Source organism: Diorhabda carinulata, chromosome 5 (assembly GCF_026250575.1).
Source record: "Diorhabda carinulata isolate Delta chromosome 5, icDioCari1.1, whole genome shotgun sequence".
Taxonomy (NCBI): domain Eukaryota; kingdom Metazoa; phylum Arthropoda; class Insecta; order Coleoptera; family Chrysomelidae; genus Diorhabda; species Diorhabda carinulata.
The window spans coordinates 10,079,126-10,092,996 of NC_079464.1; the positions used below are offsets into that span (position 1 = coordinate 10,079,126).

The 13,871-nt window shown below is 31.0% G+C and overlaps 2 protein-coding genes across 2 annotated transcripts in view; both read left to right on the forward strand.

Annotated features, from left to right (window-relative positions):
• The window catches only part of LOC130893961 (uncharacterized), a 32,227-nt gene extending 18,938 nt beyond the window's left edge, over positions 1-13,289 (forward strand). Inside the window, exon 4 of the mRNA XM_057800420.1 lies at positions 8,543-13,289. Within this exon, the coding sequence (XP_057656403.1) occupies positions 8,543-8,663 (121 nt within the window). The 3' untranslated portion in view covers positions 8,664-13,289. The remainder of the gene's footprint in view (positions 1-8,542) is intronic.
• LOC130893962 (solute carrier family 46 member 3-like) overlaps positions 9,023-13,871 on the forward strand; it is a 33,537-nt gene continuing 28,688 nt past the window's right edge. The window contains exon 1 of the mRNA XM_057800425.1: positions 9,023-11,029. The gene's annotated coding sequence lies outside the window, so the exon portion shown is untranslated. The remainder of the gene's footprint in view (positions 11,030-13,871) is intronic.

Sequence of the window (13,871 nt, forward strand, 5' to 3'; positions counted from 1 at the left end):
ATTGCCATTGTCTTTGGTAAGTGTTCCAAAGTTGACTTGTTCAAATTCAATCATTTTTTGTGTGTTTAATATTACCCTAAGATTTCTCTCTGTTTCATGTGTTTTGGGATGCATAATTTTCATGTACTTGGATTTCTCCTCGTGTAATCTTAGGTTCGCAAATTCTGTCATTTCTATGGAAACTATGTAAGTTTTTTCTAATTATTTTTCACTTGTTAATTACATCATCTGCATAGGCTAGCAACTTTGTTGTTTTTAATGTTTCCATGGTATTTATACCACTTCTTCACACTATCCATTTTAGTATTATGTTGAACTGGGTAGTAGATAGAGTATATCCCTGTTTTAGCTCTAGTCAATAAAAACTGAAAATATCGGCAAGTTGTATTCGTACCCCATTCTCTGTTTATTGCTTAAGATTGTATATATGGTCTGTTTTTGATCTTCCAATTAAAAATCCTAACTGGTATTCTCCCAGGGGGGTTTCTTAATATTTTTTTCGGTAATTCTTACTGCCTTCGCTTCTTTTATATTGGCACCATTATGGTAGTATAAATTTCGTTTTTTCCGAAAAATTTGTCATTTTTTTGGTTATGTACCTATTATTTTACTACTTCTTCCTTGGTTGGTGCTGGTATTTTTACTTTGTTTTGCGGCGTTAGAGTTACGATTTCATATATTTCTTCTTTATCATTTTCTGTATCTAACATTTCTTTGAAGTTTTTCTTCTACTTTTCCAAAGTTTTGCCTTCATCTGTCATTATGTTACCTTGTTTACTCTTAATTGTTTTTTGTTGCCTCGTTTATATATTATTTTAAATTCTTAATAAAAGTTCTTATTTAAAAATCTGTCTTTATTGCATTTTATTCTGACTTCCATTTCCTGTCTCTGCTTTGCTCTGCATGTCATTTTCGGCACCAGTTTGCTGCATTTTTTGTTTATTATGTTTCCTCTTTTCCATTTTTGTCTTACATTCTTTGTCAAATCATTACCTCTTTTGTGCTCTCTTGGGAATTATTTTATTTTCATCTTTATGAATATTTCTGTGTTCGAATTTCGTGCTAACAACAAATCAATTTTAAAATTGTTTTGTATATATAATGGAATAGAAAATTTTTAAAAACTCCCTAAAATCAATCTAATAAAGAAGCTCGACATGCTCTTCCCAAATGAATTACCACAAAGTACTGCTAAGCCGGGTTTACATCCCAAAAATGCGCTTCTGTGTGTTTGGTAGAGTATATGTCGAATTAATCATTTTCTGCTGAAACCTAAAATAAACTCTTGATTTATTGTGACAAATTGATTCGAGTGAACCAATCTTTAGTCAAAAAGTATTCGATTGTCAATAGAAAATACGTTACTCTGCAAGCTGAACCGTGCAAATGGATGATGAGTTGAATATACTGTTTCACCCACTCTACTCTTCCGATAGCGCACCTTCCGATTTCCATTTAAGTTAGTCGGTTAGTGACAAAAATTTTTTATGATATCCAAAATGCTATCTGCAGAAGTTTCACTCAAAAACCAAAAGATTTTTATCAGTCTGGTATTGAAAATTTGCGCACCAGATGACAAAATGCTGTTGATAGCGATGGTGGTTACATTAATCATCAAAAATAAAAACTTGATAAATATGTATTCATTTGAATTCAATTGAATGTTAAGTAAATAATAGTGATCAGTGTGGGATACTAAATGAAGCCTATAGGATGCGTCTCCTGATGGTTGGTAAATTACAGATGTTCGGAAAGATTTATTTCTATGTCAAGATGAATACCTGGCAATAGAAAATACAATACAGTCTAAGAAGTCGAGTCACTATTATGGAATAACACAAACTGTAACCGATTTGATTGAGGGTTTACAATCTATAGTGTAATCTTAGAACAACTTAGAATAATGAATGGAAGCCAGATGAATTTCATAAACCAGCCAAAACTATCCAAAATAGAAATTAATAAGAATGAACACGACTAAAAAATAACAAACTATGGATTATGGAAACTCAAATGAAATAAATTGTTTTGATTATAGTATCTATTCATGAGAAAGTCTGTAAGATGTGAAATTGAAACTATGAAATAAAAATATATATTACTCCGAAACAGTTGGAATTACAGTTTCAAACCTCAAATTTGATGTATTAAAAAATAATATCTTTTCCACCTTTATTGAAAAACTAACATAAAAAAATCATGGTTACCAAAATTCATTATAATAATCTAAAAACTATTCTGTTTAAAATCTCAATAGTAAAAAAACAAAAGCCACAATCCATTAAAAATACATTAAACTCTTTTTGTCGCAATATTATTGTATTTAATATCCATTAAAAATTGTTTTATAATTATATGTTGCCAGTGTTATTTCTCTAGTAATTTCTTTAAATGGTTAGATTAATATATATTTATATATATATATATATATATATATATATATATATATATATGCATCTGAATATTCTTGATTTTTTTGATAGTTTTTAAAAGAAAGATAAATTTTGACGTTTCGACTTTTCTTCAAGTCTTTATCAAAATATTACGCGTACGTATGTACTTGTATATTTTAAGTTTTCAAAGTTTAATATGCATTTAACCGAGATTGTCTATCTTTATAAGTCCTAAACAAAACTCGTAATCAAACCTCTGCAAGTAAAAATATAAACTAATTTAAACTCTACAATTTAAACCCTTAGTAAGTAAAAACCTCTACAATTCAAATTATGTAACTTTTCCCTTGGTCTTTATCTTATCAAGTGACGGATTTAGGCTTGATGCCATCCTAGGCCCTGTTTATCGGACCGTCCTTAATATTAATCAATATTAAAATTTCTTTGGTCTGCGCAAAAATATCAATTATATCATCATATTCAATTTGTTGGAATAGTAGAACTTCAATAGACAATAATGCACTAATCAAATCTATCTTGAACCATACTTACGCAGAAGTACGTTTTTACTCTTTTCAAAATACAAAAAAATCTTTCTTCTGAACAATTTGTAGCAGGAATACTAAAAAAAAAAATACGTAAAGCAATTACAACATTTGGGTAAACATCGCGAAGACTACGTGAATGTAATACATTGCATATTTTTTGCGTGAACTTTCCTCTTTGTTGAAGAATCTTTGAGTAAACGTCAATGAATACATTCATTTTCTAATGTCTCTTCTAAATCGCGAGGATTCTTATCGACTAGTATATTCAGATAAATTATCGAAGAAATTACAATTTTCGTTTATCTTTTCATATGCACGCTCGGCCAATTGCACACTCAGACTATCTAAAATAGGGTACTAAACATTTATGCGGACATTTTCTTGTCCAGATAAAGGTATTCTTTCATTTTCCTGTGACTCATCTGGTTGAATTTTTCTAGTTATTTCACAACGAGTATCATAACGATAATAATCTTGGACTACATATAGTGTTTTAGCTTTTTCTTCATATTCAGTTATCTGTCTCTCATGTTCTGAAGGAATAGAGCCATAGAACTATAGATCTGCAAAGCTTCTTACTAACAGCCTTAAATCGATCTATAAGTATATTCCAAACAGAGACTAGAACTGCTGTTTCTAAATTCTTTAACTTTCGTCCCAATCCCGTAACTTTAGATCGTGTAGTTTCTCATCTATACTTTTAGCAATAAATTCCAGTGAATCAATTATTGCAGACAATTCTTTTTCTAACGCGTAAAAGGCATCATGTCGAGCAAATCAACGTGTTTGAGAAAGTTTTTTTTTGTACACTTTCCCAAGATTTTCCAATGATGGGTGGATACAGAGGATAAAGTTATGGAAAATTCTTTAATAGATTAATCTGAATTGATTTTACTCTTTTCTGTCTCAGAAATTTTGGCATTTCATAAATTTTGTCGCCCATCAAATCATTCCTCCCTAGGCCTGGGCCTTGTGGGCCTAAGCGTGAATCCATCACTGATCTTATCGATGTTCTACAGTATCTTCCGGTTTTGCAAATCCACGCAAATCTCGACTTTGTATATAACAGCTCTTGGACTATTGGCCCCGTTGGATAACCCAGTTTTATCTACTTTCAATATATCCAACGCACTAAACCCATATTTATGTTTTACTTTAAATGATAGCTTATGTATGGTTCCACATACTTCTAGTATTTGGAATATATGATTATTCCATTAAATTAAATATATATAAAACGTAAACACAACGTTTAAATTCCCATTTCAGCTATTTAGGCTGTCCCTGTGTTATATACCTAATTACATGAAAGATAACATTAAATATATAAATTACAAATCTACAAATGATTTCTCAAGGAAATCATAGTAGTATTTACAGATAAACAATATATTTCAAATGAGTTATATAACAAATAAATATAATCCGCAATTATAATATTAGTTTCTAGTTTCTGGAAATGTTTATTGTTTGATTAGACTTGCTGATTAGAGTAATATCTCTCGTTATTCTTATTATATAAAAAATTTTTCAGATAAATATGATATTAATTATTACTTAGGCATCTTTGCAAACTGATTTGAATTTAATTTTTTTTATATTCTCTCATAGTAAATATTGTATGAAAAATGTTTTATTTACCGAATTTATTTGAAGTCTGTTTTTAATTGGAATAATAAGTAAATCACATGTGAGTATAGAAAAATGAATTGTGGAGAAGAACCCTATGATTAATCCTTAATCCCCTCAATTATTAATACAACTACCTCCCGGTATTTATGACACCGTATGACATGTATGAAAATAATAGTTATAAGATGGTTACTTTCTATGTTTTGAGATAGACAAATAAAAACAAATATTCATGACTGGATATTGCTTTCCAAAATATTCTCCATTCAAGCATTTTTTCTATTCCGATTGAGCTACCTCCAAACATATTATGATTTGAACGCATTCACGGCTTTTTCAGGTGTACAAAAACATTGGCATCGCAATTTATTTTTGATATGCTGGAATAAGAAGAAATTTTTGGATGTCAAACAAGGACTATACGGCGGATGACTCAAAATTCGATGTTTTGACTGTTCAAAAACGTTTTTGTTTGAACTGATGTATGAGAGCTCGCATTATAGTGATGGAGAATGATTCGTCTTCTGCGATTAGTTTCCCTGATTTTTTCGAACATTTCTGGCAAACAAATGCTGGTGTACCATAGAACAATGACATGTCCAGTTATTCCGAAAAAACAGGCGATCATTTGCTTTGAAGTGCTTCTTGCGTGAACAACTTTTGTTGGATTTCGCTCCTCTTGACAGAACCATAAAGTCGATTGTTGTTTAGTTTCATTTTCATATGCACAGTTCCTTGATTTGTCGCCATCTTTTCAGGAACCGCGATTGAATTTTTACAGCATTTCGTTGCACCTATCGACACGAGCTTTTTTGAGCGATTGTCAAATTACGTGTTATCTAACGCGAACAAATATTCTTGACAGCCAAATGTTTATGCAACATTGATGTATGTGAGTGAAACTACTGGGTAGGCCTCAATCTCACAGTATATCACATGACGTTCTTGCAATATCAGTTTACGAACAGATCGATATTTTCTAGCACAACAGCCGATTATGAACGACTTTCACAAAAGTCATCCTGTAGCGAAGTCCGACCACGATTGATTTCGGAAAACCAGTGAAACACGGTGACTCGAGGAGTTGATCGGCACACTGCTGTTGGTTTAATCCACGTCGAAAATCATAGCACTAAATTGTTTGCGATTTTGCGATATTTCAAGTGACAGTAAATAACTTAAATAGCACACGTTCTGAGTACGTTCACCATTAAAAGTGTCATACTTTATGATGGCAATGTCAGATTTGACATATTCACATCAGTGCCGCTATATCCCAAAACTCAAGTAACAACCCTCGTATCAAAATTGGTGAAGTTTGTTAAAAATAACAATCAGCATAGGGCATTACATAATTAATACTCCCAGTCAATTTTAGATAAAATATGCTAAAATATTATAGTGAACATAGAAAACATTTTTTAACTAAAACTTCTAATCCATATAAAATTTGCTAGGGGTGTCATACGGGGTAAATCTACGTAAGTCTACGTCGGATAATAGGTGCCTACACCAGGTTTTTGGCCAGTTGATTGGGGTGAGACTAAAATCCATTGTACTGTTCACTAGTCACTTTAATTTATTCTCTAACCGCTAGGACTTGTAGATCCTATGCAATGAAGTTATTGGACACAAACCATGGAGCACTTGTAATCATACTCAAGACATTTGTCTCATCTGTTTGTAAAGGTCACGTCGATAGATTTAGACTCCTTAACTTGAAACCACCATATTCTTAACAATTGCTGTATTCCGTCGAAATTTGCTTTAAGGATTTGAGGTGCAGTTTAAGGATCACAATTTGAAGCTAGTAAAGCAATGTCATCAACATACGAGTAAGTGTGAAATCTGAAGTGGGTAAATCGGCTGTATATAGAATATATAGTAGCCGACCGAAAACGTTACCTGCGTTAATTAGAAGTATCGTTTAGTATTTGTTTTGATACTAAACCATGAAATAGCCACTTTCAAGGTAGGATTTGAGATTAAGGTACTCATTTAGGACAAGAATTTTTTTTAATAGTTTAGTACCAAGTATTGAAAGTAAATTTATTAGTCTGTAGGAAGTAACTTCTTTAGCCAGTTTTCCAGGTTCAGGTATAAGGAATCTGTTGTAAGTATTGCGTTTTAATGGCTTTTTCAGGTAGTTGTTGTGGAAGTTTGGTTGTAATCTAGTCATGACCCGGGGACTTTCTGATTTTTAGGAGATTTATGGCGTCTTAGACCTGTTTTGTTGTTATTTTCACTAGAGAACGTTTCATGTTCATCTGATCCAGCGGTGTTGAAAAAGTTTTGCAAGTGCTTTTGTGAAGACTACTGTTCCTCGCTGCTGCTTTTTAACCAATGATCTTGGAAAGTGGGATTTTGATATTGGGACGGATCTAATTTCTTTTTAGCCTCCCATAATGTATTCTGTTGCTTCTGTTGCACTTGAATTTCGTAGGTATTATTGGATTAAATCATTTTTATGATTATTCAATATCCTTTTCAGTTCCTGAGTTGTTCTATTTAATTCAGTTTTATCTGCGAAGTTTTCTTTTATTAACCATTTTTTTATTAAGTTAGGTAAGTCCCCGTTTTTAACAGATCGAATGGGTGTTGGGGTGTTTTGTCAGGAAGCTACTTGGAATGTTTTTTTAGCTTTTCAACTGCATGAGTGACCGCTAATGAAGGAGACTGGTTAGAAGAAAGATCAAAGCAAGAAGTAGCTTCGACCTAAGTGCGAGGAAATACCTTATATGACACAAAAATCAAGTAAATTTGGTATCGTATATCTATCACTTGGCCAGTATGTTGACTGCCCTGTCGATAGGTGTATCATGTTGTTATTTTTTATTGTTTCATAAAGTTGTCTACCCTGGGGGTTATCAATCATGTTACCCAATACACGTGCTTAGCGTTGTTGTCATTACCTACAATCAAGGTATTCACGGGAGTTTTGTAGGATTCAGTAAACTTTTCTTGTTTTATGGCATATATAAATCGCTGCTATTGCAAGTATTCTATTCCAGTCTTCTGAAGAAAGAAACTTTTTCGTTTTCAACTTTATCACTTTTCAATCCATCAATTTACGATTTGAATTCAATAAAACACTATTTTGTATTTATGAATGACTTGGTTTTTACCCTTTAACTCGGTACATAAAGTACAGACAAAATTTGTACCATATGAATTAACGTATCTATCTGTAGTATTATAAAACCTTGTTGAAAAATACTTGGCTGTCCAATAAGTTTGGTCGTTCGTGAATGTTGCAACAGTTCGTACTTTAATTCTCCGATATTCGTGATAGGATTTTGAACTGTGTGAATAAGTGAAAAATGATTTTTTTTCATGACTCTTTATGACACCATAATACATTGCGAAGTCGTAAGTTTGTACATTTGTATTATACTGGATGCAAAATGCGCGGCGCATTAAAGTTCAATCATAAATTAAATCCGGGCGGATAGGAATTATTAAATTTCATTGCAATCTCTGTCCCGACATTGTCTTTGTCCGATTAGCATTTTGTGCTATTTTTTTCCGAAGAGCTTGAGAACGACGATCATTGAAAAAAGCTTATGTTTATGCTATTCCTATAAACTTCACAGATCAGCCAACATATTTTAATTATTATTTGAAATGATGGGTATCCAGTACTGAATTCATTATATTTGCTTGTCATACTAGTAGGAAAATTTGTCTATACTTTTAGAAATTCCATTTAACTTAATTTTAAAAAACTACTATTAAAACAAAAATACGACTTGTACTTTATATTTTAAAAATATAAAATCTTGAATATAAAGTTTGCAATATTTTTTTCCCACTATTCATGTATGAGGAGAGTTGGGCTAAAATAATTTGTTATGAAAACACTTTATTTAAACCGTCACACGAATGTTTCCAATTTATTCTCAACTTATATACATTATAACATGTGCTACAATTTAATCAGCGTGAAGCTATATTTCTGTTTAATTTTAGATGGATATTTTGGAAAGAAAAAATGAAGAATAAGCTTAAATATGAGCCAGATATAGTATGGGAAATGAGTAAAACACATAATATTCCAATGGATTGTTACAAAAAATCAGCAAACATTTAAATACAGTCGGAATACTAATCTAAATAAATTATACTATTTTACTAGCTTCTCTTTAGTATAATCTTTTTCCTAATTGCGTGAAGCTAATTGAACTGTGCAACAACAAAGTTACATTTAAAATCAAATTCAAAAGTAAACTGAAATGAGGTGATTGAAGAATGTTGAATTGTAGATTATATTTTAGAAGCTCAATAACTATTTTTTATCTAATTTCACTATCAAATTTAATTCATTCCATTAGAAAGCCTCACATTTTTCATAAACTTGATAGTATATCAGTTATGAAAAGTAGTTTCAGATTCAAAGAATAAGTTATCAATTACTGTGAAAACTGACAATAATTTTATTACTTAAACAGATAATTGGCTCATCATTTTAATTCAGTAGTATTTCAAGGTTTAGAAATATCGAAAACAATATTAACAGAGACACAGTTATTTAAAGTAAGTCCATTTTCTGGGTGAATATTCTCTTGAGCGTTTTGTCTAATGTTAATTTCATTTGAAGCTGTAATATCTATATTTATGCCAAGTGCTTGGCCCAGAATGTTTTCTGAAATTCTTCTTTTATTTTCTAATGAATTCTCAACATAGCGTTCGGCTTCACCGTTGGATTTCCACCCTCCATGTTGCTTTATTTTCAGAATGTCCGCTTCTGAGTCTACCAAGAGAGATGATGACAAGCGTCTGAAACCATATCCTATGGACTTTTCCGCAATAGGTATACCCAGGTACTGAGAAATCTTTGCTTGTAATTTTCCAATGTTATTTATGCGTACGGGTTTTATGCCACATTTTCCATTATAATATCGAAGCGAAGATATTGTTGGCCATTTATTTGACCATAAAGCTGTTGTGACCGCGCAAGTTGCTGTGAATGGTCACACGATAACGAAATAATAATTGAATGGATTGAAAAGATTGTGTGACGCTGTTAGGAGAAAGCGGCCACAGCTTTGGACAGGCGGAGACTGGTTGCTGCATTACGACAAACTATCAATAGAATCTTGTGAAGCAAAATTTAACAAAGCACCAAGCTGTACAGCTTCACCTGCCTTTTTCTAGTATTTTCATGTGGTTATTTCCCAAATTATAAACGCACTCAAATGACAACAGGTCGATCACAAGTAGATAGTTCAAACTATTGCGATGAATGCATGAGAGACAATAATCAAAATTTGCTTCAGAAAACCTTTGGTAAACATGTCGCTGGATCATGAAGAATAACATTATGCGAAAATATGAAAATGGGCTCCATACATTCCTTTCTGTTAACATTTATAAATCCTAGAACTATAAAGCAAATGTGAAATTTTGGAAATTTTTTGACACTTCATTGCTTCGTGATTGAAGCGCAATTTTAAAAATGAAGTTTAAACTTCAAACGTCGGCTTAAACGACAGATACCCACTTCTTTTATGTTTTATAGATTGCGTTTACAGAAAAACTTTGGTTTAACTAATACCGGTGATAGTTTCAAATTTAGTTAAGCATGAAACTTAGGATTCCACCCTAGCTTTTTCAAAGCTTTAATGTTTTAACGATATGGTCTTGAGTAAGGAGTTGTGGATTTGAAAAATGTCAAACTAAATCCACTTTATATTTGATAAAGTTGATGAAATTATCAACATTATCGATACGCCGAAAAAACAAAAAGTTATTCGTTCCAGAGCGAATCTTTAAATTGTCCCACATTTTTTAAATTTGTTGATCTATCGAAAATATGATTGTTCTTGTTATTTTCATTATTAAATTTCTATGCAGACTCCTCCCATTTTTTTCGTTTCCTTTCAAGTTACCGTATCACTTTTTTATGGATTCGACTGTTTCTTTATATTTCTTTACTAGCACTACTTTATAAATCTTTATTGCACGATTTTTTTTGTGTCTTGTACATTTTTCTTTATAAAACCTTCTTAAACAATTAAACTTTAAAACAAATATCGAAAAAATTTGGGAAAACTAGCAGAAAATCTTTTTCATTCTTTGTTCAAACTAGAGTAAAAACCATAGTTTGAACTTTAGATTAATTTTCAGTTTTACCCTAGGTTGTAAAATTGGCCTGTAGCAGTTGCCTCATTTCAGTCAAAAGCATTATGTTATTGACAGAGAACTAGCATGTTTTTTCATTAATTTTTGTTTATCCTTTTTAAAACAACTTCAAAACCAGTTATAAACGAATAATTACTTCGTTTTCAGAATTTGCCTTATGCCTTTACTATTCTATCAATCAATACACTTTCTCCCTTCAATTTCAGAGAGTATCACTTCGTGAGGGCATAAGTTGTATATTATTTAACATTTTTCGTGATGAACTAATATTAAGTCAATATGGAAAACGTATAGGAAGAAGAGAGTACTTACTGGGTACGCTGCATCAATTTTTATAATGAAATTGCACAAAAGTCTCCTCCCTCCATATCTTTGAAAAGATAATGAATAGACATATTTGAAATTTAACATTATCGAACTTTATTATTCGTGATGACAACGACATAATCGTCATTGACGACGTTACAGTCATCGTTGCCAATAGTTTTTAATGGATCTTACAGCAACTAGTTAGTTATAGATATTAATTATATCGTTCGCGTCTGGCTTTGTTTTTAATTGAATCAAAATCATAATAATTTTAATGACACGTTTATTGATCTGAATATCTAAATATTTTCAAATGGGCTCTATATTTTTCCGACCCTTTAATGAATTCGTCTGATACCTTTTCGGCTTTACTTGAGAAAATATTTGTGAGGTGGGTGGATGGGCTGAAAATCCCATTATACCTTTGGACTCAATTTATCTATCATATTTCCCATTCCCTTAACAATTTAGGGCTTTTTTACATTATTATACAGGGTGTTCTGGACTTGATGCAAAAAATTCGGGAGTGAGTGAAAATAATGCTTTGATATAAAAGAAAAATCTTATCCGACCCCTCGTTTTTCTGTTATATGCCTTTAAAAGCTGCGAAATCAGAACTTATTTTTTGACTGAAAAAATAATACTACACTACTATCTGAACTACGAGCGGCTCTTGCTCAATGGTTAACAATCCGTAACTTTTACAGGGGCCACCTATACAATCTAAAGAAATGAATGTTTTAATCGATATTTTGAGAAAAAGGTACTCTTTGTTTAAGTCAATCAAATTTATGGTTTAGGAGATATGTATGTAGATTTTTGGATCGTTGTAAATGCTAAGGAAACCGTTTGCCATAAAGAGACATTCTAGAGAAAATTGTTATTATTTATTCATAATATTTACAGGAGGCATTAAACTACAATCGAAAATTTCTAATTGAACTGTGGAACATGTTACTTACACAAGGAATAAAATGAAATGTACAAAAATTTAATTGTCTAGCCTAAACGTATTAAATAATAAAAAAGAAACTATAATAAATGTTCGAAGTGGGCACCTTGCACTTCTACACAGAGCATTCCATTCCAAGACTCTGCCTTATAGCGTCACAATGCAAGTTTATTTTATCAATCATTTCGTTTCTTGTGTTTACTGGTATTGCATAAAACTAAATTTTGCAACAATCAATAAACGTTATGTCAAAAAATCGCTACAAAATTATGAACAATTTTATTGCATTACCATTTCAAAGATACCAGGAAGGGAGGGGAATTTTGTGTAACACTATATCTCCATTAACTTTAGTTTAAGTGTTTTAAATTCACTTAATACGACTAAAAATAGTATAAAATATAAAGTGCCCATTTGAAAAAGATCCTAGTTAGAAAAATCAAGAAATTATTAAATGTGAAAAGAGGAATATACTTTTTGAATGTTTTATGAATACCGTCGTTGGATATTTAAAACAATGTTCAAAGTCTTTTGGATATCTAATTTAAAGATCAATCGCGAGTTAAAACAGAACGAATGAGGTATTCATAGCAAATAAAAAGATGGAAATAATGTAATAAATAATAATGGAATTAAGGAAAAAATAAATGGTTCAGGATATCTTACTGAACATTCATAATAATGTAATCAATAATCAACGTAAGGGTGAAAAATTCATTTTTAATATATAAACACGTACATAAGGCACATCTGAGTATTAAAAACAAATATTTGGTGCACATAGAACATTTTTACTTTTTGACTGTAGTGCCATGTACCTAGGAAACAAAAAATGCGGAAAACTCTCATTAGCAACTTTCAGTAATACATGGTAGTACAAAATGAACAAATAAATGCTAACAGAGTTGAATATACAAAATTTATAATAATATTACAACCGCTCTATGAATAAAAAGTAAATATTATTTTGTAAATCCCTGTAACAATCAATAATGTAATATCTATGGATCCGTCGATCTTCCATCAATAAAATTTATGATTCAAATAGCTATTCATAAAGAAAAATTAATGAAATACATAATTGATCTATTTCCTTTTGATATCATTCAGATATTGAATTTTTTTCTAAATGGGCACTATGTATTTCTTAAAATATCATTGTTATGACACTCATTCAATAAGTATTATTTTAACTAATTTATAAACTATAATAAAATATTATTTTTGTTGTTAATAATTCTTAATCTCAGATTATTGCGATTTTATTGTCATGTAACATTTGAAAAATATGAATTAAACTAGGTTTACAATCAACGAAACCCTAATTTTAACGTTCAATAATTAAATTCATTTCATTTAGAAAATGTTCAGAGTGTTTCAAAAAAGGCTAATCACGTCTTTAGGAGAGAAACTTAACAATATTTGGACTTTGCTTTATAAAAAAAATTCGTAACGCCATCCGTATTCAAGATTAAGGGCATTGAAGAAAAAAAAGTAGTATATACATTTTTCATGATTTTGCCGTAACTGACTGTACTGACAATATTGTATTGAAATTTTATACGAATATGTTTTGGCTAGATTGGGTTAGGTTAGGGTTTTATGTTTGAATCTCATAGAGGACGCTAGTTACACGGTTCGTACCAAGTAGTATCCAACATAACTCTTTGAATATTGGATTTATTAAGCAAAATTTCAAGTGAAGTTGAACATCTCGATACTCGATACTGTATACCTTCTTCGGAATATTATTATTAACAAGTAAGCATTATGTGAATTGAAATGTAAATGAGACCCCCGAAGTTTATGCTACAGAGGTGGATTCACCTCAAGAATTTAAAGATATAATTCAATATCACTTCAATGAACTGATAGATGACTCCAAACGGAGGACAT